This window comes from Bubalus bubalis, chromosome 8 (genome assembly GCF_019923935.1).
Source record: "Bubalus bubalis isolate 160015118507 breed Murrah chromosome 8, NDDB_SH_1, whole genome shotgun sequence".
Classification (NCBI taxonomy): domain Eukaryota; kingdom Metazoa; phylum Chordata; class Mammalia; order Artiodactyla; family Bovidae; genus Bubalus; species Bubalus bubalis.
In genome coordinates this window covers 63179723-63207023 of record NC_059164.1, presented here as the reverse complement: position 1 = coordinate 63207023, position 27301 = coordinate 63179723, and the positions used below count along the sequence as shown (strand labels likewise).

The 27301-nt window shown below is 35.5% G+C and overlaps 1 protein-coding gene across 3 annotated transcripts in view; it reads left to right on the top strand.

Moving 5' to 3' along the window:
- Nucleotides 1–27301, top strand: part of BBS9 (Bardet-Biedl syndrome 9) — a 474928-nt gene that overhangs the window by 124691 nt on the left and 322936 nt on the right. For all 3 annotated transcript variants that reach the window (XM_025291193.3, XM_025291190.3, XM_044946679.2), the window contains 3 exons: nucleotides 3328–3412; nucleotides 11576–11759; nucleotides 12430–12559. In XM_025291193.3, coding sequence (XP_025146978.3) covers nucleotides 3328–3412; nucleotides 11576–11759; nucleotides 12430–12559 — 399 coding nt within the window. The remainder of the gene's footprint in view (nucleotides 1–3327; nucleotides 3413–11575; nucleotides 11760–12429; nucleotides 12560–27301) is intronic.

Genomic DNA, 27301 nt, shown 5'->3' with positions numbered 1-27301 from the left:
TCTTTAGCTTATATCACTGAACACTTGAGTGATAAGAAAAAATATCCAAATGTTTTATTTCAGAATTTCCAAGTCTGCTTGGAATTGTTCAGTTTTGGAAATAGATTTCCAGGTACATTATTGATCCCAGTTAAGCGAACTTAAGAAAGATTGTAAAATAAATGCAATTGGAAGTTTGTCATCATCTAAATTTATTGCCAGTTATGTTTAGTAATAAAATCCTCTTCTGAGCTGTCTTACAGGAAGAGAACTGTTCTGGATTTAGAAATCAGAAGTGAATTCTGGCTGTGTCTCTGCATGTTGTTTTGATGTTAATGAGACCACTTTAGGGGTTCACTTATGCCTCAGATGAAATAATAACTCTCTACAGTTATATAAGATGCTTCAAACAGCTCAAAAGCTTTGGATTTTTGCAACAAGCTCATTAATATCCATAATATCCTCTGGTAGGTTGGTGTCTGCAGGAAATGAACTGCCTATGTTAATTATTGCCTGAGGTTAGATCCATTAGGACTGGTCCATTAGGAGCAGCTCTGGACTGATGTTTTTGTCACCAGTGCACACTATTTCTGTTATCATGAACCAGGAAGACTAAAGGAATCCTATTTGGTCAGAGTGTGAGGTGTAATTATTTGGCAGTTTTGAAGACCTAGGGATATTGAAGGTCATTCTCAGATGGTATTTGCTGCAACTGCCTATGGAATTTTTTAGCATGGTTTTACAAGGTTGAGATCTTAAGCCTGCTACCATTTTTTGGGTCTCATTTCCTATGACTTATTCCTGTCTGCCAGGCGTCTCTCCTAAGCTCCTGCCATGGCCTTTGATGTCTCTTTTACTGCTACATGCCTTTGCATGTGTTGTTTGCTTTGCCATAATGTTTCTTAGTCTTTAACAGCATGATGAGTTTTCACTCTTTCTTCAAAACCTAGCTTTCTCCTCCTTAACTGATACCAAGAACATATATATTTCTTCCACCCGTTGAAGGAAGGGGCACCCCTTCCAGGCCCTGAAACTGAGCTCTTGTCTAACACTTGGAAATGAATTGTCCGAGGAGACACATGTGCTGACAAAGCAAGAGATTTTATTGGGAAAGGGCACCCAGGTGGAGAGCAGTAGGGTAAGGGAACCCAGGAGAAGCTCGCAGTCTTGGGTTTTATGGTGATGGGATTAGTTTCCGGGTGGTCTTTAGCCAATCATTCTGACTCAGAGTCCTTCCTAGTGGTGCACGCCTTGTTCAACCAAGATGGATGCCAGAGAGAAGGATTCTGGGAGGTGGTCGGACATGTGGTGTCTCCTTTTGACCATTCCTGAACTCTTCTGGTTGGTGGTGGCTTATTAGTTCCATGGTCCTTACCAGGACCTCCTGTCGTAAAACAACTCATGCAAATGGTTACTATGGTGCCTGGCCAGGGTGGGCGGTTTCAGTCAGTGTGCTTCCCCTAACATACCCATGTTACCTGTTTCTGCCATCATATTCCTTTGGTACTTATGTACCTACCAGTCAACACAGTGTACTCTGAGTTACACTTATTTGTTTGTATTATATATGAATCTCCTCAACTACTTTGGAAGGTCCTGGTGAATATAGGTCATGTAGTAGTTTTCCCTCTTGTTAAGGCTTGTATGAGATCCCTACTATATGTTTATTGAATGAATGAACTTTATATGCATTAAGCTTTCTTATTAACTGGAAGACCGGTTTTCATGAATGTACTGTAAAATCTATCATAATTCATAGTCATTCTTCATTCACTGAAAATTGGAGGCTTTTTACAAATGAAATATTGCTGACTGGAATAGAATACGAGTTGGTATATAACATTGAAATACTAGTGTACATTTTAGTGCTTATTTAGATATTCTACATTGCCTTTCTTCATTAAGGTCCCTGATGTTTACACTATCAGACATCTTTCTCTTAGATAATAGGAGCTATCAGAATATATCTCTTTACTAACTTTTCTCTTAACTATAGAAAGTGGAAAGGGATCTATGAGCCTAAAATTTCTTCATTTTGAGTATGGTTACTACTCTAAAAATACACCATAAGTTAATGGAAATTAGGGAATTTAAACTTTATTGTCTAAATTAATAATTTCTAAATTGAATGATATTTATCAGTTGATTTGAAGGATGCTCTGAGCTAAATGTTACAATTTTTTAAAAATTTATTTTATTGTATTATAACTGATTTACAATGTTGTGTTAAATGTTGCTGTTGAAATAAAATACTGATAGAAAGTCCTAATGTCCATAATGTCCATTATTGAGAACTTATTACATATAAGATAAATTACTAGGTGATTTATCTCTGTGTATATAGAAATCTGTATCTGTCTATTTGTCAACCTGTCAGTCAAAAACTGGGTATCTAGTGTATATCAGATATTGTGCCATGCTTAGTTGCTCAGTCATGTCCAAGTCTTTGTGACCCCATGGACTGTAGCCCACCAGGCTCCTCTGTCCATGGGGATTCTCCAGGCAAGAATACTGGAGTGGGTTGCTATGTCCTCCTCTAGGGAATCTTCCCAACCCAGGGATCGAACCCAGGTCTCCCAAATGCAGTTGGCTTCTTTGCCATCTGAGCTACCAGGGAAGCCCAAGAATACTGGAATGGTAGCCTATCCCTTCTCCAGGGAACTTCCTGACCCAGGAATCAAACTGGGGTCTCCTGCACTGCAAGTGGATTCTTTACCAGCTGAGCTACCAGGGAAACCCTATCAGATACAGTACCAGACATTTAAATTATTTTTTAAATTCTTCTAACAATGCTTGAGTTAAGATTATTATTATTCCCATTTTATAGATAAGAAAGATTAAGGCATAGAGTGATTAATTTTCAAAAATTTTCACAACTAGTTAATGGTTCAGCTGGGAATTAAACTCAGACCTTCTGGGGTCTACAGATATTAATAATTTCTACTCCCACTTTTGCATTATTTGTATTTTTTTCTATTTTGGGTTTTGGTACTGGATCTTTATTGAGTATTGTTATTTATCACATAAAATTCTAATGGGAGATACTTTGACATTTGGCAGAGCTATTTCCCCAATATTGAATTTTGGGACATATGGTTACAATTTCGTTATCATTACAGTTTTACATAGTCTTATGCCACAGTACAAATTCGTCGTCATTCAGTAGAATTCATTTCTAAGTTCATTCACTAAATTTTACAATGTTTAAAATCAAGGAGAAGGTGATACATAAGATTTGTAGATTATGTATATTTAAAAATTTAATTATATTGAGATCATGTGCTTTTAAAATAATTTATACATTTTAACTATAAAGTCACTTACAGTTATTCTATATCTTTTAAACAGATACCAAGTACTTGCTTTTGCAACGGATGCAGATAAAAGACAAGAGACTGAACAACAAAAGCATGGATCTGGAAAAAGACTAGTTGTAAGGCCTTTTAAAATATATAAAAATTTTAGTAATGTTATATCTGATCACAGATGTTTGTTCAGAATAATAATTCCTGGGAAGAAAAATTTTAAAAATATATTTCAGCCATTTTCTGTGTTAAGGTTATGTCAGTGATCAGAGAATTTAGTTGGCTGTTATTGAGCAATGGAGACACATGCCTAGTCATGGTCACAATGTACCAGATTATAGAATTGTGCCACTAGGATTATAAATGTCCAGATGGGGTCACTTTGAACTGACCTGATTAAAAACTAACAAAATAAAAATTAAAAAATTCCTTTAATAGACAAAAAAGTTGCTACTAATACAGATGCATGATGAAATATGAGTAAAAGATGAAAAATTTTCACAGCCTGCAAAGATTAAGTTTGTGCACAAGTGAAATTTGGTAACTTTGAAAAGTAGTTTGAAGAAAAAAGGTTTGAGTTTTATGGTTTTTGGACTTATATTTAAATATTTAATCCATTCTGAGTTTATTTTTGTGTAAGGTGTGATGAAATGTTGTAATCTCATTCTTTCACATATAGCTGCCCAGTATTCCCAGAACTGCTTATTGAAGAGACTGATGTGCTGCTGCCTGTGCATATGCACCAATAATGACTGTCCCCTCCCTGCTTAGACATTGCTTTGGGTCTTAGCTGCCTTTATGTCTCATGGCGGGGTTCTTTCCTCTGTCATGTTGGCTCTCGCTCCAGTGTGGAGCTGCAGTATGATGTAAGTGGGGCTGAAACATTCAGTTTGTTCATGGGCAGTTGAGAAAAGCCAGTCAGCTATTCACAAAGTTCTGATCTGCACTTTCTGCCCTGTTTCAGGAGTGAACAAGCATGTGCACACTCCTTTGGGAACAGAAGGCTTTCCCCAGCCTTCCTGTTAGTCCTACCAGCACTCCAGCCAGCCAAGAGGCTCGTCTTCTTTGTGGAGGACCCCAGGACTGGGGTGCCTAATATGTAGCTCCAACTGCTCACTCCCCAGGGAGGATCTCTGCCTGTGAAATCTCTCTTCTCCTCTGAGTCCTCTCCCTTGGGTACAGGTGATTGTTTCTCTTCCCTTGCTGCCTCATTACATGTGGATCTCACTCTCAGCCTTGCTTGTACAGGAGTTTTTCTGCCAGTTTCCAGTTATTTTTTGCTGAGATTTGTTCCACATATGGAGGTATGTCTGTTGTGTTTGATGCAGCAAGTGAGTTCTACATCTTCCAACTCTCCATCATAATTTCCTCCTCTAGGAGCAGAGATATTCTCCATCTTCTAGCTTGCATTGTTCCCATAAGAAATCTTTCATCTTATCTTGGTTCCTTGGTACACAATATCTTTTTTCTCCATGTGTTTTTCAGATTTTTTTCGTATCACTTCTTTTGAGCAGTTAGATTATAATGTGTTTTGTATAGTTTTCTTTCATTCCTTTTTTTTAGTGCTTATAGATTTGTGAACTTAGTGTACTTGTAAATGTATAGTTTTCATGAAATTTAGAAACTTTTTTAGCTATTCTTCAAAGATATATTTCTGTTCTCCATCTTTTCTCCTCCTCACTCAGTTACACATACATTTAGGCTACTTGAAGTTACCCTACAGGTCACAGATTTGCTCTTTATGTTAAAAAATTCTCTTTTCTATTTCATTTTGGATAACCTCTACTACTGTGTTTTCAAGGTCACTAATATTTTTTCTGTAATGTCTAATCTGGTGTTAATTCCTGTTTAGTATAGTTTCTATCTCTAGAAGTTCAATTTAGGTGTTTTAAAAAATATCTTCCTTGTATACTTTTAAAATTAAATAGATACAATTTATTTAACATAAGTATTATAAACTGTATATTATTATAAACTGTATGTAATACAGTTTATTTATCTCTACATTATGGATCACATTTTCCTGTTTCTTTACATGCTTGATAATTAAAAAGAAAAACTAAAACTACTAAAAACCACATTTTGGGTGGTTCTTTCCCTGGCTTTGAGTAATTTTCTGCATGAATGTGCTGATATGTATTCAGCTTATTTGAGAAGATTCTTAACAGATCTGAGTTCTGTCTCTGTGCTGCTGTCTAAGTTTTTATTAGATGCCAGGATATTGGACAGAGGAGCCTGGTAGGCTGCAGTCCATGGGGTCGCGAAGAGTCGGACACGACTGAGCGACTTCACTTTCACTTTTCACTTTCATGCATTGGAGAAGGAAATGGCAACCCACTCCAGTGTTCTTGCCTGGAGAATCCCAGGGATGGGGGAGCCTGGTGGGCTGCCGTCTATGGGGTTGCACAGAGTCGGACACAACTGAAGTGACTTAGCAGCAGCAGCAGGATATAGTCAGTTTTACTTTGTTCGAAGCTACATACTTTTGTATTTCTATAAATCTTTTTGAGCTTCAGCCTGGAAGACAGTTAAGCTACTTGGAAACAGTCTGATCCTTTTTGGTCTTGCTTTTAAGTCTTGTTAGTTGGGACCAGAGCAGTGCTCATTCTGGAGCTACTTGTACCCCCTCCTGAGGTACTGCCCTTCTGAATGTTCTTTCCAACTCCCTGTAAATTATGAGGTGTTCCACTCTGGCTTGTGAGCACAGGCAGTATTCCAGGCCCTGTGTAAATGCTGGGCGCTGTTACCGCTAATCCTTTTGGGTGGTTCTTTCCCTGGCTTTGAGTAATTTTCTACATAAATGTGCTGATAAGTACTCAACTGAATATCTGAGAGAATTCTTAAGAGGTCTCAGAGTTCTGTCCTTGTGTTGCTCTCTCTTTTTTGAGCATGCTGTCTTGTGAACTCCAGCTGCCTTGGTTTCCCTCAACTGTTAGCACTCATCTCCTCAACCCAGGGGACCTTGTGGGCTTTGCCTGGGTTTCTTCTCCCTGTCCCATGGCCTAAAAACTCTCTCATGGCTGGGGCAGTTATTCCGCTCACCTCATTTGTTTTCTGTGTTCAAGGGATTGCTGTCCTTTTTTTATGATATCCAATGCCTCACAAACAGTTGTTTCAAACATTTTGTCCATGTTGTGGTTGTTTCAGGTGGGATGGTAGAATTTTTTTCCTGTCACTGTATCATGGCTGGAAGTGGAAGGATTTTAAAATGATTGTTCTTAGTAAACTACTGTGCATTTTGAGACTCATTAATTTAGAATGTGGTATATTTCTTAAGGGAAGTTTGCAAAGAGTGGCACTCTGTACCTAGTGAACTGAAAGTATTTAGTGGCTGGATTGCAGCCTGTGGCCTCAGAAACTGCATATCCATTCTGAATGAATTTTCATCTCTGAGAGTCAGGAACACATCAGCCTGAGTTACAAGTGCTGACAAATAATGCTAGAATGTGTCTATTAAATTGTAATGAGAAATGTAACTACCTTAGGACTTGATGTCATGTCTTTTTTTCAGTGGAATCTCTGCATAGGTGAACTACACTTGAACTAAGTGATAATTGAATAATTTATGTTTTTTAAAAAATATGTTTTTATTTTTGGCTGTGCTGGGTCTTCCTTGCTGTGCAGGCTTTCCTCTAGTTTCAGCGAGTGGGGGCTATTGTTTAGTTGCGGTGGGAGGGCTTCTCATTGCGGTGGCTTCTCTTGTGGAGCCTGGGTTCTAGGATGCATGGGCTTCAGTGCATCACGTAGGCGCAGTAGTTACAGTTCTGGGGCTCTAGAACACAGGCTCAATAGTTGTGGCACACAAACGTAGTTGCTCCATGGTATGTGGGATCTTCCTGGTCCAGGGATCAAACCTGTGTCTCCTTCGTTGATAGGTGGATTCTTTTATCACTGAACTACCAGGAAAGCCTGAATGATTTGTCTAAAAAAAATTTTTTTTGTTGTTGTCGAATGATTTGGTGTTGAATCCTAATTTAGATGAAGATAATCTGATGCATAAATGTGCATAAATGCCGATATGCCCTGTGCTATCCCTCTATTCCAGATTCTTCTTATATACATGCTGACAATATTTGCCTCTTTGACTAGTCCCATTTAGATTTCATACCTTCTTCAGATACTTTATTCCTAAAGTAGATTGATTAATACCTAAATCATTTTTTGGATTGCATGAAATTTATATGTATCTTTAATGTGACTTTCCACCCTGTTGTTTGTTGATTCTTGATTCTTGCTTCAAAGCCTAACTTTGAGGGTAATCTTACCTCCTGTTTGTCCAAATGCTTTTGTACATTCATCTCACTGTCATTGCTGTTTACAATATATGCCTATCATCCAAAGCTTTTCAAAATAGTATGTCTTTGCTCCTGTATGTTTTCTTGATTTAGAAACATTAATAATTGATTGGGGACTGGTTTTTTCTTTATATGTCCATTTTACATTCATTCCTTCATTATTTTAAGAAACATTAAACACTGACCATGTTCTGAGAGATGAAGATACCCTGGAGGAGCTCTTATGTATAGAGGATCCTATCTATACTACTAGAGTAGCTTGACAACTGCTCTATATATGCATATTGATATTTTCAAAATTGTTTCTATATAAAAACATACTTATAGCAGTTTGGCTATAGGTTTTGCTGGTTTTTAAATTTGATTTGAAAAATAAATGCAACAGCTTTCTTATGGAAAAATTTCAGTGGAGCACATATCTTCTTTATGTGTATTTTTTTTCAATAAGCCATGGACCCTCCGCTTCCTGACAGGACCTTTATACAGGCAGCTCATTTTACATACAATATTCTTTCACCCTCTTCTCTACCTGCCTTTTTTCCCTGTAGCGTTACTGAAGTATAATTGACAAATAAAATTATGTAAACCTATTGTGTACTGTGAGATGTTTTGAAATAGGTATAAATTGCAAAATGATTGCCAGAACTAAGCATATTAACTTATTTGTCTCCTCATGCGTATATACATAAATATGTGTGTGTGTGTGTGTGTGTGTGTGTATTTGTGGTAGGATCATTAAGATCTCTCAACAAATTTGGAGTATACAATACAGTATTATAACTATATGTACGTTAGATCTTCAGAACTAATTCATCTTGCATAACTGAAACTTTGTACCCCTTGACCAGTATATCCTCATGTCTCCCATACCCCAGGCCATGGAAGCCCCAAATTCTACTCTCTGCTTCTATTATTTTGACTTTTTTAGATTCCACAAACAAGTGAGGCCATACAGTATTCATTTTTCTGACCTTGACTTATTTCACTTAGCATAATGTACTCCAGGTTCATCTATGTTATTGTAAATGGCAGGACTTTCTTCATTTTCAATTCAGTTCAGTCACTCAGTTGTGTCTGACTCTTTGTGATCCCATGGGCTGCAGCACGCCAGGCTTCCCTGTCCATCACCAACTCCCCGAACTTGCTCAAACTCATGTGCATTGAGTCAGTGATGCCATCCAGTCATCTCCGTCACCCCCTCTCCTCCTGCCTTCAATCTTTCCTAGCATCAGGGTCTTTTCAAATGAGTCAGCTCTTCGTGCCAGGTGGCCAAAGTGTTGGAGTTTCAGCCTCAGCATCAGCCCTTCCTGTATCATGTTTTCTTTAACCATTCATCCATCATTGGAAGTTAGGTTGATTTCATGTTTTGGCTATTGCGAATCATGCTACAATGAACATGGGATGGCAGATATCTCCTCAATATTCTGTTTTCACTTCCTTTGGATACATACCCAGAAGTGGGATTGCTGGATCATGTTAGTTCTGCTTTTAATTTTTTGAGGAATCTCCATATTGTTTTCCATAGTAGATGTAATGTTTTATATTCCTACCAGCAGTATACAGGGTTTGCTTTTCTGCACATTCTCACCAACACTTATTATCTCTTTTCTTTTTGATAATAACCATTCTAAAAGACATAAGATGATATCTTATTGCATTTCCCTGATGGTTAGTGTTGGTGAGCATTTTTTAATATATCTATTCATCATTTGTATGTCTTATTTTGAGAAATAAGACATTTAGGTCTTTTGCCCAGTTTTAAAGTTTGTTGGTTTTTTTTTTTTTTTTTTTTTTTGCTGTTGATTTGTCTGATATTAACTCCTTATTGGATATATTTTCTCCCATTCCATAGATTGTCTTTTCACACTACTGATTGCTTCCTTTGCTGTGAAGAAGCTTTTTAATTTTTGATAGAATAAAAGACTTTAAATTCTATACTGGTTTCAAAAGTTTCACATATAAGATTTCATATAATCCCATAATAAGCTTTCTCTCTCTTTTTCTTCCCCTGTAGAAGCTTTTTAGTTTGGTGAAATCCCCTTTGTCTATTTTAATGTTGTCTGTACTTTTGAGGTCATATCTGAAAAGTCATTGAGCTTTTCCCTGTGTTTCTTCTAATGATTTTACAGCTTTAGTTCTTATATTTAAGTCTTTAATCTATTTTGAATTGGTTTTTGTATATAGTGTGAGATACGGGTTCATTTCCATTCCTCTGCATGTGGATATCAAGTTTCCCAACACCATTTTTTGAAGATACTGCCCTATTATGCATTGTTTGTTCTTGGTACCATTGTTGAACGAGTTGACTATAAATGCAGAGTTTTATTTCTCAGCTCCCTGTTCTGTTCCATTGGTCTAGATGTTTATTTTTTTATGACAGTTCCATGCTGTTTTGATTAGAATAGTTTTGTAGTGTATTTTGAAGTCAGGTAGTATGATGCTTCCAGCTTTGTTCTTTTTGCTCAAGATTGTTTTGGCTATTTTGTGTCTTGTGAGTTCACATGGATTTTGCACATTTTTTCTATTTCTGTGAAAAACGCCTTTGTAATTTTGATAGGGATTTGCATTTGTAGATCACTTTGAGTAGTATGGACATTTTAAGGATATTAATTCTTCTAATCCATGAATATGGCATATCTTTTTATTCTTACTCTTCAATTTATTTTGTCAATGTTTTATAGTTTTCAACATACAGATCTTCGCTTCCTTGATTATACTTATATGAGTGTTTGAATTGCTGAATAGTTAATATCACATGGTTCAGTGCAGCTCAGTTAAGTCGCTCAGTCGTATTAAACTCTTTGTGATCGCATGGACTGCAGCACGTCAGGCTTTCCTGTCCATCATCAACTCCCAGAGCTTACTCAAACTCATGTCCATAGAGTCAGTGATGCCATCCAACCATCTTATCTTCTGTCATCCCCTTCTCCTCCTGCCTTCAATCTTTCCCAGCATCAGCGTTTTTTCCAATGAGTTGGCTCTTAGTGTCAGGTGGTCAAAGTATCGGAGTTTCAGCTTTAGCATCAGTCCTTCCAATGAATATTCAGGACTGATTTCCTTTAGGATGGACTGGTTGGATCTACTTGCAGTCCAAGGAACTCTCAAGAGTTTTCTCCAACACCACAGTTCAAAAGCATCAATCCTTTGGCGCTCAGCTTTCTTTATAGTCCAACTCTCACATCCATACATGACCACTGGAAAAACTATAGCCTTGACCAGATGGACCTTGGTGGGCAAAGTAATGTCTCTGCTTCTTAATATGCTGTCTAGGGTGATCATAGCTTTTCTTCCAAGTAGCAAGCATCTTTTAATTTCATGGCTGCAGTCACCATCTGCAGTGATTTTGGAGCTCCCCAAAATAATGTCTGTCGCTGTTTCCATTGTTTTCCCATCTATTTGCCATGAGGTGATGGGACCGGATGCCATGATCTTAGTTTTCTGAATGTTGAGTTTTAAGCAACTTTTTCACTCTCCTCTTTCACTTTCATCAACAGGCTTTTTAGTTCTTTGCTTTCTGCCATAAGGATGGTGTCATCTGCATATATTGATATTTCTCGTGGCAATCCTGATTCCATGTTGTGCTTCATCCAGCCTGGCATTTCATATGATGTACTCTGCATATAAGTTAAAGGAGCAGAGTGACAATATACAGCCTTGATGTACTCTTTTCCTGATTTGGAACCAGTCTATTGTTCTGTGTCCGCTTCTAACTGTTGCTTCTTGATCTGCATACAGATTTCTCAGGAGGCAGGTCAAGTGGTCTGGTATTCCCATATCTTTAAGAATTTTCCACAGTTTGTTATATCACATGGTGAAAGGGGCAAAAACTACTAGAGTCTACAAAATATCAGAAATATGGAAATAGGAGAAAAAAATGAATGAGGATTAATCTTTATGCCTGCTTTTTTGTAAAGTATTTCTTAATTGTATTAATATCAAAATGAATGAAATGTTACATTTTTAGCAACTCGGTTGATCATAAGTTTTCCTTTGCAGGTAGATTGGACTCTAAATATTGGAGAGCAAGCCGTTGATATATGTATTGTGTCTTTCATTCAGTCAGCATCTTCTGTTTTTGTTCTTGGTGAGAGAAACTTTTTTTGCCTTAAGGATAATGGACAAATCCAATTTATGAAGAAACTTGATTATAGCCCAAGTTGTTTTCTCCCATATTGCTCAGGTGTGTAGAAAGATTTTCTTTTATCTTTTCCATATGTCATTACTGTGTTATATACACCAGAAAAAGCCCAAGTCACTCACATATATTTTAAAGAACTAGGAAAATAGTTTTATACTGAACATGTAATGGAAATTTTAGCTTTTAAAGTTTGAATAGAGGTTTGATATAAAGCACACATTTGGTTTTGTCAGTCATTTTACTTTGTACAAAATGACTTGTAGAATTGGCCTAAGGTATATAATAATGCTTTCCAAGATGTGGCTATTCAAGATGCTTCCAAGAGAACATCAGACTCTTTTATAAGGAGAAATGAGCATAGTAATGACTCATAGAATAACTTGTCTGTAGTGAATGTCTAGTAAATCAATAGCTTAAATATGTTAAATATTTTAATCAAGTTCATCCTTTTTAGATAAAGTGCAAAAATGTTGGCTACTCTAGTTATAGTTTCTCTAGTTATATATATAGTTTTTATATATTTATAAATGATTAAAAAATTTTTTTGGTATTGGTACCTTGAAATTGAAAAGCAATGTTTTATTATTTAAAATCTTTATGCATTAAGTCAAGATATTATAATTAATTTGTATCATAAATCCTATAAAAGGAATGTAAAAACTGTTGAAAATGATTTTTTTCTTACTGTTCTTTTTCTATCTTCTATCCATAGTTTCTGAAGGAACAATAAATACTTTGATTGGAAACCATAATAATATGTTGCATATTTATCAAAATGTGACACTGAAATGGGCCACTCAACTTCCCCATGTTCCTGTGGCAGTAAGAGTGGGCTGTTTACAGTAAGTGGTTTAATTTAAAGAGTATCTTAATCAAGGAATTCACTAGAAGTTTTATGAAACAATGGCGAATGATTTTACTAAAAAATGGCAAGTGATGTTGAATATCAACAATGAAGATAATTTAAAATATAAGTTTTATTAGAAAGAAAGTGAAAGTGAACTCAGTCAGTCATGTCTGACTCTTTGAGACCCCTTGGACTGTAGCCTACCATGCTCCTCCATCCATGGGGTTTTCCAGGTAAGAGTACTGGAGTGGGTTGCCATTTCCTTCTCCAGAGGATCTTCCCAACCCAGGGATCGAACCCAGGTCTCCCGCATTGTAGGCAGACGCTTTACCGTCTGAGCCACCAGGGAAGTCTTTATTAGAAAAGGAGAATATAAAAAAGCTTTAATTAGCACCTTTAATCATTTTTATTTAGTATCTCTAGCAAGATATTTTTTATAAATTTAAGATTTCAAGAAAATAGTTTACCTGATAGATAATTTTCTTTAAAATAGAAGAGGATTTCTTTAAGCATTTAATGAATCCCATTTAGAGATCACTTATTATTAGACTGTGAGGATGTTACACTTCAAGGCTTGTTTCAGAACTTACTGTGTCAAATGGTGCAGAATTGCTAATGATTATGTGTTTAAGACAGTGTCGATTTTTTTTTCATTTTTTTAAATTGGAGTATAATTGCTTTACAGCATTGTATTAGTTTCTGTTGTACAACGAAGTGAACCAGCTATATGTCTACATATATATCCCCTCCCTCCAGAGCTTCCCTCTCCCGACCCCCACCCCATCCCAGCCCTCTAGGTCATAACAGAGTGCTGAGTTACGTTCATTTTTTAGTAAAGATCCTTGAAAAGAAAAAGCCATTGAGACATAAAGGGATGAACTTTAGTAATGGGATGGAAATCTGGGTACAGTCCTGCTGCATGCAGGGGGCAGGGTTAGATGTTAGGGCAGCAGTTTCTCCTGATGGTGCCAGGAGGAAGCCAGACAACTTAAGTTTTAAATGGGGGCCTTAGGCTTCCCTGGTGGCCCAGATGGTAAAGCGTCTGCCTACAATGCGGGAGACCTGGGTTCGATCCCTGGTTCGGGAAGATCCTCTGGAGAAGGAAATGGCAACCCGCTACAGTATTCTTGCCTGGGAAATCCCATGGACAGAGGAACCTGGTGGGCTACAGTCCATGGGGTCGCAAAGAGTTGGACACGACTGAACAACTTCACTTTTACTTTCACTTTTTTGCATTTAAAATAAAAGACAAAATTCGTGTCTTAACATGAACTCTACAAAATCTATGAAAAATAGCAATAGTTTGTCAGTATATGAGGCAAGATCTTGACAAACTCTTTAGCATCTCAGATTATGTTTAGAATTAAAAATCTCGATAAGTGTATAAAAACCAACTCTCTATAAAGCTTCATGGATTCCCAGATCTATTCAGTTCTGCTTATTTAGATAATTTTATTGAATGTTTAAAAACCATATGGAGAATTTGTCAGTGATGCTCATAGTATTTGATCAGTGTGACTAATCCCCCCCAATTTAAGAGGCTGAATGTAGCATATTACTGTGGAGGCTCCATGAAAGGCCTTTATATTTATATTAATGGTTAATCTGAAGCTTACATATTGGAAAAATGAAAACAATGTTTTGAAAACATGGAATATTTTAAAAAGAAATTGCTTCTCATATTTTATGAGAAAATACTGTGCACTTAACCCAAATTACAGTTCTTTTGTGTCTGAAGAAAAATTTAAAATCTTGAGGTTAGATTTTTCAAAGTCTACCAGATGGTCTTATAAGTTCAACCAAACACTCAGATTCACCAGACATTTTATATCAGTTTTACTTACAAGGATTTAGAGCAGGAAAACTATCTTGCCAGCAGGGCAGTATCAAGTATTTCTCTCCTGGGAGAGTAATTCTTGCAGCAGTTCATGTATCCACTCAAGAGCTGTTCTGTCTGGCCCCCCAAGTGACGGCTCAGGTGCAAGAACACAGATTCACACTGGTGGGTGTGTGACCCTTCCTGGCTTAGAGTCTCAACGCCCCTAGGAGCTAGTATCTTTAAATACTACAAACTCCTTGTGGTTTTTGTGTGTATGTGGGCCATGGGAGAGTAATGGGTAGAAAGACCTTATAGAGATAACATCTTTAGCTGAAATACTTACATTATACTTGTAACTTGTATTTACAAGGGATGTGCCTATTTTAAGAGTTACCATACTCACACAGAAACTCAGAGCTATGGTTTCTCCATGGATATTTATGGTTAATTTATAGTTTCTGGTCCAGTTGCAACTTACAAGTCAAGGGTCATATAATAACTGAAAATATCTTGAGGGAGGAATCAAATTTTTATATATTGTGTGCTGCAAGAGGCTTATATTCAAAATTTGTCTCTCAGACCTAAATTTAGGTGTTTGTAAGTGAAACTTCCTGTTTCTCATAGCTTTTTAAAGATCATAATTATAAATAATTAAGTGCAACTATTACCATTCATGATTTCCAGTTAATACATAGTAATAATTTCTAATTATTCATTGGAAGATTTTTCTTACTTTTATGGACTTTAATGTAAAAGTATAGGGTTAGACTGTTGGAAAGAATTTCATTGTAATTTTTAGTAGAGTTAAAAAAATTGTTACTGACTTAACTATAGCATATCTGTATTTAGAAGTTATTATTTGAAGCTAGAACACTTAAATAACTTTGTTTCTGCTTTTTATTACCTTGAGGGTTTAACTTTTTTAGGAGAAGCTTCCTTGGCTGAATGTGTTTATTTGTAAAGGAAATTGCTGCTCTTTTAATATGTTTCTTTTCAATGAATAAGAAATATTGGATTTGGATCAAGTTGGTGCAATTATATGTAATAACAGCATTTTCTTCAGAAACTACGATGCTGTATTTCCTCCCACTCCCTCCTACTTGGCAGTCTTAGTCTTCTCTACCTTGTTTATTATAAACCAACTTTAAATCTGTCTGGGTTTCCTACTTTCTTTTCAGGATAAATGGCAGTCTTGATTAGAGTTTTTTAGTCTAATTCTTTTAATTTTTGTGTGTTATACTCTAGGAATGTGAAATAAATATAGTGTACAGAATCAGAAGAGCCCGAATGTGGTAATTAAAATTATCTTCTTTAAGTTCTTAGTTATTACTATTTTCCTCTCATTGCATGAAGTAGCTGTGGAAGCCTGGCCGAGTATCTTACCTCTGCTACGGTCAGTTTCCCAAATGGCAAATAAAGATCATTGTTTATCGGTAACGTTATTCTCTCCAGAGATATGAAATGTATCTAAAAGTGGAAGTCTATTTGAATGGACATTCAAAGTGATGGGAGTCTTTCCAGACTTTAGCTGGCAGCCACAGCCATTGTGCTTTAAAATCTTGTTACAACTCATTTTGTAGTATAAACAGTTTGGTCTAGTACTGTGTTTTTCTTCCTAGACTGTATTTCATTATAGTAACTTTTTATAACTATCAGTATTTAACGTTTTGTTCTTTAGCCTTCATTGATATAGATTTATTAACCAGAATGTTTTTCCCATTTCTTTTCTGGATTTTCAGATTTCTTCTTTGATTCCTAACAAGTCACATAAATAAGCCTTTTCTTCCTACCTTGATCTCCTCCTTTGAATTTCTGGAATATTCATAGTATGTTGGTGACTCCTCTTTGTTTTTCCTTACTCCTTAATTTGATCATACACTGTTTTAATGTAGGGACTTGTTCTGCTTTTGCATATCACATTGAATAATCAGTCAGAAAGCTGAACATATGGTATATGCTTGGTAGATACATAAAAATCATTGTGGTTTGTGTATGTCAGGGTAAGGGCTGGCTAGAAAGACCTTATAAGGGTTTTTCGTTTAAAACCCCTTTTAAATATGAAAAGAATTGAGACTCATAGATAGGATATTGTTTTCTTTGAAGACATTTATTAGAGATTTTAAATTTCAAAGAGACTTTTTCTTTCAGTTTTTAGTCCAACATTTGCAGTTAATTTGTCTTTTTTTTCCCCCTTTGTGGTTTGTAGAAAGAATGTTGGCTTATATATACACTTTTTGCTGTGTTATATTTTTAATGATTTTCTTTGTGGCTTAATATTCCACATAATATTTGTAAATATTCATGGAAGTAGGATGGAGCATATATTGTGACTTTCAGAGCCTGTGCAATCTTATTGATATTTTCCTCTATTAATCTGTTTTAGCTCAGGAGTGGAATGTTTGCCTTACATTACTATATTTTTCTGTCAATTTTAGTTGACTGTCTAAATATTTTTGACTTATATATTGTAGTTTTATGTATTCAGCTTATGTTTGTGATATGTATTTTATTTTTTGGTTAGTTTAAAACATTTTGCCCATATAAAGTGATCTTTTTTGGTGTATGTGCTTTCATTAAAAAAAACTTTGTTTTGTTTTGTTTGCCTTGAGTTCACTTTGTTATTAATTACTGGCATGCTATTGTCTATGGTTTTTTAACCTGTAACTTTATTTCAGGTGTAACTCTTATAAACAGAATTTGATTGGATTTTTCAAGCCATTTTGAAGGCTGTTGTCTTTTAATCCATTTAAAATTGCTACATTTGATGTATTTTGTCATTTTTCATCTGTGATATTCTCTGTTTTCTTTGGTTTCCATTTCTTGTATGTGAGTTGTGGTTTCTTTGCACTTGGATTCTTCCATATATTAGATATTACATACACATACATATATCTTTATTTTTATCAGCTATAAATTATTATTGTTAAATTATTCTAACAGTTTTTTCAAGAATGTTTCAAAGTTGTTTTCACTTTTTATTTAGACAATATAATGACTTTAATATATTTTTTCTATGTCTGTTAAAGATTGTGAATCTTTTTATTTCATGAATTATAGTTTTTTTGACTTATTAATTTTGCTTCATCTCTCAACAGGATGATTTAATGTTCCCCAAAATGGTAGAAGGTGTTATATTGTATGGTAAAAAATTTTCATCACATTTCCCCTCATACTTTATTGACGTTACTCCTTTAATTTTTTAAAAATAACTTTTGTGAAAAAAAACAAAAACAAAAACAAAAACTGTGATTTTTGTAAAAAGTATAGAATTGTGTGCACTATTTAAGACTCAAACATTATCCAGAATTCCCTGGCAGTCCAGTGGTTAGGACTTAGCACTTTCACTGTTGTGGGCCTGGATTTGATCTGGGAACTGAGATCCTGCAAGGCATGCAATGTAACCCCTCCCCCCCCCCCCCACCCCAAAAAAAAACCCTGAACAAGCAAACAAACAACAGAAAGAGAGAGATAAAACTTAAGCATTATTGAAAGGTACAAGTAAGAAAACCAAAAATAAAACTAACAGCTGTTCCACCAAAGTTGTTCCAAACTTACCATTGGGAACTAACATTTGTTAGCACCTGTTAAACATCATGGAGAAGGCAATGGCAACCCACTCCAGTACTCTTGCCTGGAAAATCAAATGGATGGAGGAGCCTGGTAGGCTGCAGTCCATGGGGTCGCTAGGAGTCGGACACCACTGAGCGACTTCACTTTCACTTTTCACTTTCATGCATTGGAGAAGGAAATGGCAACCCACTCCAGTGTTCTTGCCTGGAGAATCTCAGGGACGGGGGAGCCTGGTGGGCTGCCGTCTATGGGGTCGCACAGAGTCGGACACGACTGAAGCGACTTAGCAGCAGCATATGTATTACTAGATCACTTTGCTATATACCTGGAAATTATGTCAACTATATTTCAATAAAAATTAAATAAGATATTTGTCCTCAACATTTGTTGATTATGATTGTAGTGATTTCCTTGCTCAATTTCCCCTCACCCCCTTTTTAAAATGGGGTCATTTGTTGTTATTGTCATACTTTTTACTGTTTTTGGTAAGTTTTGAGGAGTTTTGCTATCTGTCTTTGGCTGGAAGTCATTTTTTAAAAAAATCCGTTGATGTTTATAGTTTCTGGGGAGAGAATTATGGAAAACTTGATTTTGTTCTGTTGCACGTAGCTAGTTCTTTGTGTCTGCTTGCTTGAAGGATGCTTTTCATTTTTTTTCAGTAAGTGCCACATTTGTCACTATATACTTGTGTTATACCATTTTCTTTGATTTAGTTGGGAATGTGGTGGATTTAATCAGTTTAGACTATTTCTTTGATTGCTGAAGAAAGCTTCCTTCTATTGTGTGTTCCGATTATTCATTCAGTTTTATTTGATATAGTCCATACTTCAGGGAAATGAATGTCTTTTGTTTGACTATTTATTTTCTGCTCCTTATATCAGCTATGTTCTTCCTCATAATTTTTATTTTGTCATTTTTCTTCCTATTTTCTGGGAGATTGTCTGAATTTTGTGCTGTGTATCAATGCTTCCACAGCACTGGTTTTACTCTTTTTAATGTCTACTATTGAAGATTTTTTAAGTCTGCTGAAGTGCTATCTTCCTCCCTTCTGACATGCCTCCCACCTCCTGCATCACTAATGTTATGAACCAGTGTAGTGCCTGGCAGGCTACAACTCCCATGATGGACTTGTACTGGGAGGGCTTCCCAGGTGGCTCAATACAAAGAATCCCCCTGTCAATGCAGGAGATGCAATCCCCTGGAGAAATGGCAACCCGTTCCAGTATTCTTGCCTGGGAAATACCATGGACAGGGCAGCCTGGTGGGCTACAGTCTCTGGGGTCTCAAAGAGTTAGACATGACAGAGTAACAAGTGTGCACACACTTGTACCGGGCATGTCTTGCTTTGAAACATGTTAGTGTTTATTTTGGGGTTCTATTGCTGAGCATATAATATGCTACTATCAATTTCTATCCCTTACTTGTTTTATAGAAATTGTTACCTCTGTCTAGATGTAGTGTAGAGAGGCCAAGGGCAGTGGCAGAAGTGGGAAAGGTTCTGATGGGATAAAATACCTTGCTTCCATAATGGGTCAAGTTTGAGTAGTAAAAGATGTCAGCCAAGTTTTATGGAACCTGGGTTTCTGAACTAGATTAGGGTAGCTATTGAGCTAAAGGAAGAAGGATAAAACATCCTCCTACCTTTGTTCAGCTGATCTCTATGAAATGAAGCTGGGGTGTGGCATAAGCTAAAGCTGTACTTTTGGCTTTATCTACTTGATAATTAGTTTAAATTTCTTTTAGGTTCTGAATTTACAATTTTCAGGATTGTTTTCTATACTTTCTTCTCCATTTCTTCATTTTCCAAGTGATTTTGTGTCTGTGTGTTTCTTTCAGTTCTTGTATGGCTCTTTAATTAGTTATTGGAGCAGTTGCTTGAGGACTGTTGCTATATTGAATTGAACATTTCAGAGGAGCCTTAGAGTCATATTATTAAATTGCAGAAAAAAATCTAGTTGGAAATTAGATTTGAATAGTACTGAATTTAGGTGTTTTTTTTTTTTTTTTGAGAAATTGGCTTTTTTCCAGTTCTGACTACCATGTACTTTTTAAAAATAATTTCTGTTCAAGCTAGAGATTGAGCAGTATAGTGAGATTTTTGGGAAAAAATTTTAAAATAAAATGGGAACCTTTTAAGAAAGATACAGTCCTTGAAAGGTGGCTGAGCTCTTAATTTTACACAGAATATATCACTGTCTTTAGTAATTAGTTATCTCACTGTCCTTTCTGACTGGTTCATATTTGGTTTTATTTCCTGCAGTGCTCATTATAGCTAAATTCTAGATCAACTGAAGGGAATTTGAATACCCTTGTAAAATTTAACATAGTGGGTTTTGTCATTAATTTGATTGTTTTCCTAACCTTCCATTTTCCTCACTATAAGTCAGAATGTATATTCTTTTGGTGACTGAAAAATTTTGTTATTTGATTAAAACTGGTGTTTTTGTTACTGTAATTAAATTAAGCTTAACTTAGCTCATTTTACTGTGATGAAGCTTACTGATTTTCAGTGTTTTTATTATTATTTTATCCTGAAAAGTCTAGTTCCTTCCTCTGTTTTTTTGCTTGTTTAATTTTTGTTTTGTTTTGTCTTTTCACTTTATTTGAGAAGTAAAAAATATCTTTTCTGTGTTAATAGTGATAAATCAGTTTTAAAGAAACCCATTGTGACTTGAGTGGCATAAGCTTATCATTTGGTTGCTATCCAGAAATATTAATATTATATAGCATATTATGTTATAAATAGAGCAAGAGAACCCCTATCTGAAAAGAGAAGTTTCAATATGGGACCTGATGGACCTGCCAGGTGTCTTCCCAGGTAGCTCAGTGGTAAAGAATTCATCATACAATGCAGGAGACGCAGGTTTCATCCCTGGGTGGGGAAGATCCCCTGGAGAAGGAAATGGCAACCCACTTCAGTATTCTTGCCTGGGAAGTCCTGTGAACAGAGGAGCCTGGTGGGCTACAGTCCATGGAGTCGCAAAGAGTAGACATGACTTAGCAACTGAGAATGCATGGACCTGCTGTGCTGTGCTTAGTTGCTTAGTCATGTCCTACTCTTTGCGACTCCATGGGCTGTAACACATGAGCCCACCAGGTTCCTCTGTTCATGAGATTTCCCAGGCAAGAATACTGGAGTGGGTTGCCATTTCCTTCTCCAGGGGATCTTCCCCACCCAGGGATAGAACCTACGTTTCCTGCATTGTAAGGACGAATTCTTTATCACTGAGCTTCCTAGGAAGCCCAAGTGTAACACAATTGATTATAACTTAATATAAGGAGATATGGGGGAAAGAAGAGAAGGGAGACCAGAATTTATCATATTTGGTATTTTTTTTCTACTGTGGACAAATTATGTCAATTCTGTTGAAGCATTTTGGGGGTAAAGTGAATTGCATTACTTTTGATGGTCATCATTACTTGTATGCATATACAGTATTTCCATTGTGTATGGTCAAGGTCTTTAATGAGGTGATTTCTAGGTTTTATATTGATTGGATTTTATGTCAATTGAATAAGAATTGTGCTTGTGAAGTCCTTATAGTCATGTAGCTAAACCATGGTTGACCTATGACCTGTCATTTTTTATGCTGCTTTATAACTGTAGTGTTGCTCCTTTGATAAGTATTTTATTCACATTGAAACGACTTGCAGTAATCGTATAAGTAAATTAAAAATCATATACTTATTGTTATTTATCATTTGGGGCTATAGTCCTAAGAAAAACTTTTCTTATGAAAGTTAGAAGTCTTCCATTTGTGGTCTCATGTTTTCATTATCATTTGTTTTTTTTATGTAATGTAAAACACAGCATCTTCCTTTCTCATGAAAAGTTTAATAGGAATTACAGTTGCAGATTGTTTGACTTTGGTACATTCCATAGTAAGTCTGTCTAATTTGCCTTCCAGAGGCTTTAGAAACACTGTACAGACAAGGTAAGGAGTTGCACTCAGAATGCCAGTTAGGTTTATTCTTTTCTGTTTTATAAATTAAATGTTTTAATGGTAGAATTCCTCTTATTATTATGTATTTCCACTGAAAAGTTTTTTGGACATACTGTCATAGAGGCTGTGAACTTCTCTTAAAAGGAAGCGCTCAAAGAAACTGATCTATGTGGAAGAGCTTTGTGTTTAGTTTCTGATTTCTATCCTATACGGATACGAGAGTTAGTTTCATAGTGGATGAGGGGGCTGGCAGAGGGGTCAATTGTGCAGTAGAGTGGTAGCAGCAGAAAAGTGCTATGCTTTTCACTCGTTAGGGTAAGTTTTATCTTTCATTAAACGCATAGCTTCGTGACCCTTTGGTCTTGGAGATCATTTGTATCAGTTGGTGACTTTGCTTTCATCTTTCTGGAAAATACATAATTTTATGTTTTCTCTCCTCACTTCAAATACTCTGGTTTCAAAGATAAAAGGAGGTTTTAAATTTGTTTCTAAATTATTAAAAATCATTTGTATTTCCTAGAGGAATATAGTCCCAGAGGAAAATAAGTTACTTCCTGGAGAATATTAAAGGGAAAGAAAGTGATTTTGGGGGGTATATTAGATTATATGCTGCTGCTAAGAACTTTGGAACTTTTAGGACTTAGTTCTTTTAACTTGTTAACCAGTACATGGTCTGTATTTCTGAACTAGCATTGGAGTGCATATCTAGGATATTGCCAAGATTAAAAAGAGTATTTATAAATATATAAATCGTAACTGTATAAGCTAAAATTGGATGCCTTAAGATTAGAATCAGTTGTTATCTGAAAGGAGAATACATTAATACATATTTATTGCCTGTTGTATACTGGCATCATAGCATCATTAGGATCTTAAATTCTAAAGAGAACTACATTAGTAACTCATTTGAAACTTATAAAATGCTTAATCGTTTACAAGTCTTCACTAACTCCCTACATCTTTAAAATACAGATTGGGAAGAGTAATGTTGCATTGTTTCATCTGAAGATACTAGAAATTACAAAAAAAAAAAAATGGGGCTGAAAAAATAATATAGTCAAGTAATCATGTTATCATTTAAGTCCTCTATATAATTTTAAGTTGGAACTGGTAAGTGAATGAAATCTCTCCTGCAAAAATAGGGCTTTAGCTCTCAATTATCTGGCTTTCATGACCCATGGAATCTGTCACTGAATAGATAGAGTGTTACCACATATTCTACAATTGGGGATCTATATTCACTGGTTTTCCTGTCTGTAGATAGAGAAAGTCTACTACCTTTTGTTCACTGAAATGCAGTTTACTATTTAAAATAGGTGTAAAATAGAAACAGAGTTACTACCTGCTTTATTGATATACTGCAAAAGAAAGATTCAGGTGTTGATATAATTTGTTTTGAGTGTGTAAGATTTAAAACCATAGAGAAAACTGTACTAATTAAATGTTAAAGTGTTTTGCTTTAATTAAGTAGAAGATGACAGGTGCCGATATTGAATACTAATTCATTAATGGAGAACCTATGTTCTAATTAGAACTTATGTTTAAATCTTGATAAGCCTTGGCTATGTGAAAACTTTGCTTAATGCAGAAAGAAAGATTTATTGTACAGTTTCCCCCTTGTAGTTTATCAAAAAGTCATCTTAAATTTTCAAATGTTTTTAGAGTGAGAGTATTTTAATATTTGTAGAAAGTATATATGATGTATTATGAAGATGTTTTAGAGCATACGTTGATTGTCCAATTGTTAATGTGTTCTTTTACCGTAACACTGTTCCAAGAGTCCAATAATAGCTGATATTTATTTCACTTTGGAGAAGGAAATGGCAAACCACTCCAGTATTCTTGCCTGGAGAATTCCATGGACCAAGGAGCCTGGTGGGTTACAGTCCATGGGGTCACAAAGAGTCGGACACGACTGAGCGAGTAACTTGCACTTGCATTTCACTTACTGTGCACCAGGCAGTATTCTAAATGTTTTATACATAATAATTTATTTAATTCTTCTAAGAATTGTTATTGTTACTAATATTATTACTATTTCTATTTTATAAGTGATAAAACTGAAGCACGGAAAGATCAATCTATGCCAAGTTCATAATCAAGCATATAAACAACTAATTATAGCATGTTTGGGTTAATGCAGCTAAGTCACTTCAGTCGTGTCTGACTCTGTGTGACCCCATAGATGGCAGCCCACCAGGCTCCTCTGTTGCTGGGATTCTCCAGGCAAGGATACTGGAGCGGGTTGCCATTTCCTTCTCCAATATGGGTTAATGTTCTAACATTAATAGAAAAGCAGAAAGTGCTAGGGTCCGTTAGAGTATGTAGTCTACCATGCTACTAGAAGTCCCAACTCTTTTTGTTTCTATTAAAATCTCTCATGGCTTTCTTTTCTCCAAAACAATTGTTTCCCTTTCAGATTAGTGCTATCCAATATTCAATGTACTGAAAGTATATTGTTTGAAATTAAAATGGTAAACATTTGAAAAACCAGAAGGTAGAAGCCTAAAACAAAAGTGATTACTTTTGAATTGTGGGACTGAGGGGTGGAAGAATCGGGATGTTTTTTAAACAGCTTTTAGAAAGCCTCAGGTATTCTAAAAATCAACTTCAGTCTTTGGAAAAATAATGTTGTTGCCAAGACTCTTTCATTTAAACCAGAATAGTTTGGATATAAACATAATATATTTGAATGAATAAAAAAATGAAAGGTAAATTATTAAGTGTTTTAATTAAGAAGAACAGTATTGTAGAAAATCGGTCTTTTTTTCCTTTTATTTAAAAGTTATGGTTTGTAAATTAGAAATTACTAGCTTTCAATGGTCAAGATACCATGAAAAAAATTCTACCTTCTATTTTTCATTTATATTTATTTCCAACAGCAAATTTCTCTCTTCTTTGTATCCCATCTTGTTACTTTCATATTTCAAATAAGGAGATACCGTTCATATTAATTGAATATTTAAAAATTTATATTGAAAAGAAAGTTAATTTGATTTGGACCATATAACAGTTCACCTTTAGCAATGAATTTTCTGTTAACTTTGAACATTTAGGAGTATAAAGGATCTACATTTCCTTTCTTTTTAAAAAACTTTGTTAATGATAGAGAAAACATTTATAACATCTGTCAAGATCTGTAGTTAAAAAAAAATTATCTACTTTGCAAAGCATCAGCAATGCCCATACTGTGTGAATGCAGCATGGAACTGATGTGTGAGTGATCAAGCAGTAGGAACAGTTTCTGTGGTAACAGTATTCAGAGTATTTAAAGTTTAGCAGAAATATATGAAAAACTAAAACATAATCACTTTGGGAGTAATGGATGGATGGAGATAAAAAAGTTATCTTGCTGCTTTTTCAATGTCTTCAGGCTTCCAGATGGTAGGAAGAGCTTTGTTCTTCCATCCAGCCCATCCTTTGTTCTTTAGTATAACTGACATCACGCAGCTACTGCAACCATTAAAGCATCACTGTATAAAAATGGCAAAAATTAGAACTTATTGTGTAGTTTTGTGGAAAGAAGATTACAATAATCAAAGTTATAGTTTGTTGAAAGATATGCTGTTTTATTTTTTTACTTTTTGGTGTGTGTGGCATAGCTGTACGCTGTTAATAGAAGTAATGCCCAGGAATGATGTACTCTAAGATTAGAGTGTGTGTGTACGTGTGCGTGTGTGCTCAGGCATTCTGTCATGTCTGCCTCTTTGTGACCCTGTGGACTGTAGCCTGCTGGGCTCCTCTGTTTGACAATTTTCCAGGCAAGAATCCTGGAGTGGGGTGCCAGAATAGATTTCCCTTATTTGAGGTGCTTGTGTCTGTGCATGCTTAGTCATGTCCAGCTGTTTGTGACTTTATGGACTGTAGCCCTCCCGTGTCCTCTGTTCGTGGGATTTCCCAGGCAAGAATACTGAAATGGGTTTGCCATTTCCTCTTCCAGGGGATCTTCCTGACCCAGGGATTGAACTTGCGTCTCCTGTGTCTCCTTGCATTGGAAGGCGGATTCTTTACCATTTCATGACTTAGAATTAAGTATAGGGATTTCATTATATATCATTGAAATAAGTTACTTTGTGAGTAAGGGATATAGTGTACATGATTCACTAAACCTATGTATTTATTTCTTTTTCCCCCAGACTATTATGTCTTTGCCAGGAATGAAAATGTATATTACTATTTTCTACACAAAAATTACTTTAAAGAAAATATTAACAATTATAGTAATAGTTATTTGTGCCAGTTTCAGTTCAGCAAATATATAATTTTTGTAGTTTAACAAATTTAAAATGGCTAAGCAAAATAAATTTCTCTTTAAATAACATAAAATATTATAAAATGATTTTTATTTATTGGTGTCTGCCTAGAGGCAGATCTCATAAATTTTATTGTTGTTTTTCTGGCACTTTTATCAAACAATTTGTGTTTGCTAGAATATAATACTTGTCTTGGTTACTTTTGCCCATTTTTACGTGCTATAATTTAAAAATACTTTAGAAAGTCAAGCAATAGTTATGTGTTGCTTTTTATTTTTTTAACTTTTTCTTATGTATTGCTTTTAGGGAGACTCTGTTCTCTTTCTTGCATTATTCCCCACCAGAATATATCTTTCTTCCAGCTTGTATATATTTTGAAAAAATTCATGTTTATTTGAAAAAGTCTTCCAAGATTATGTTACATTTGAGCTCAGGGAATCCAACTTTTGTATTCTTTACCATTAGCAATATGAAAATGAATTAATATAGTACTTTGAGTTTTGGAAAAATCTCATCTTTAAGCAGTTTGAATCTCCCAACTAATACTCAAATATATAGTGAAATTCACTACTTTCTAGAAGCTCAGTGTCTACAATGTTTGGTTTTTTAAAAACAAGCTAAACTGAACAGCAGTATTAGGTGAAGTTCATTCAGAATGCCATGTATCACAGAAGCAAGTCATTTGTCTTCAGGTGTGAATTGTACTAGATCTTAGTTCCCCAGTCTAGGCTCTTTTTGGGGTCAGGACTGTGGTCCTATTATATGTGGTCTTTGAAGACATTTTAGTTTCAAGTCTGGGGATACTACCTTCTCCAGCTGAGATTTTTCTCCAGGAAGTTAGCTTATAGAATGAGCACCTCAGATTGTGACTGGTTGTTAGGGGTGAGGGGATTAAGAGATTCTGGTCAAACAGTACAAGGCTTCAGTTAAAAGATTAATAAGCTCTAGGGATCTGATATACAGCATGATGACTGTAGTTAATAATACTGTGTTGTATACTTGAAATTTGCTGAGAGAGTAAACCTTAAACATTCTTAACACACACACACGAACACACACACAAACTGGCAACCATGTAAGGTGATGTATGTGTTAGTCTGATTATGATAATCGTGTCACAAAGTGTATGTATTTCAATCGAATCATCACAT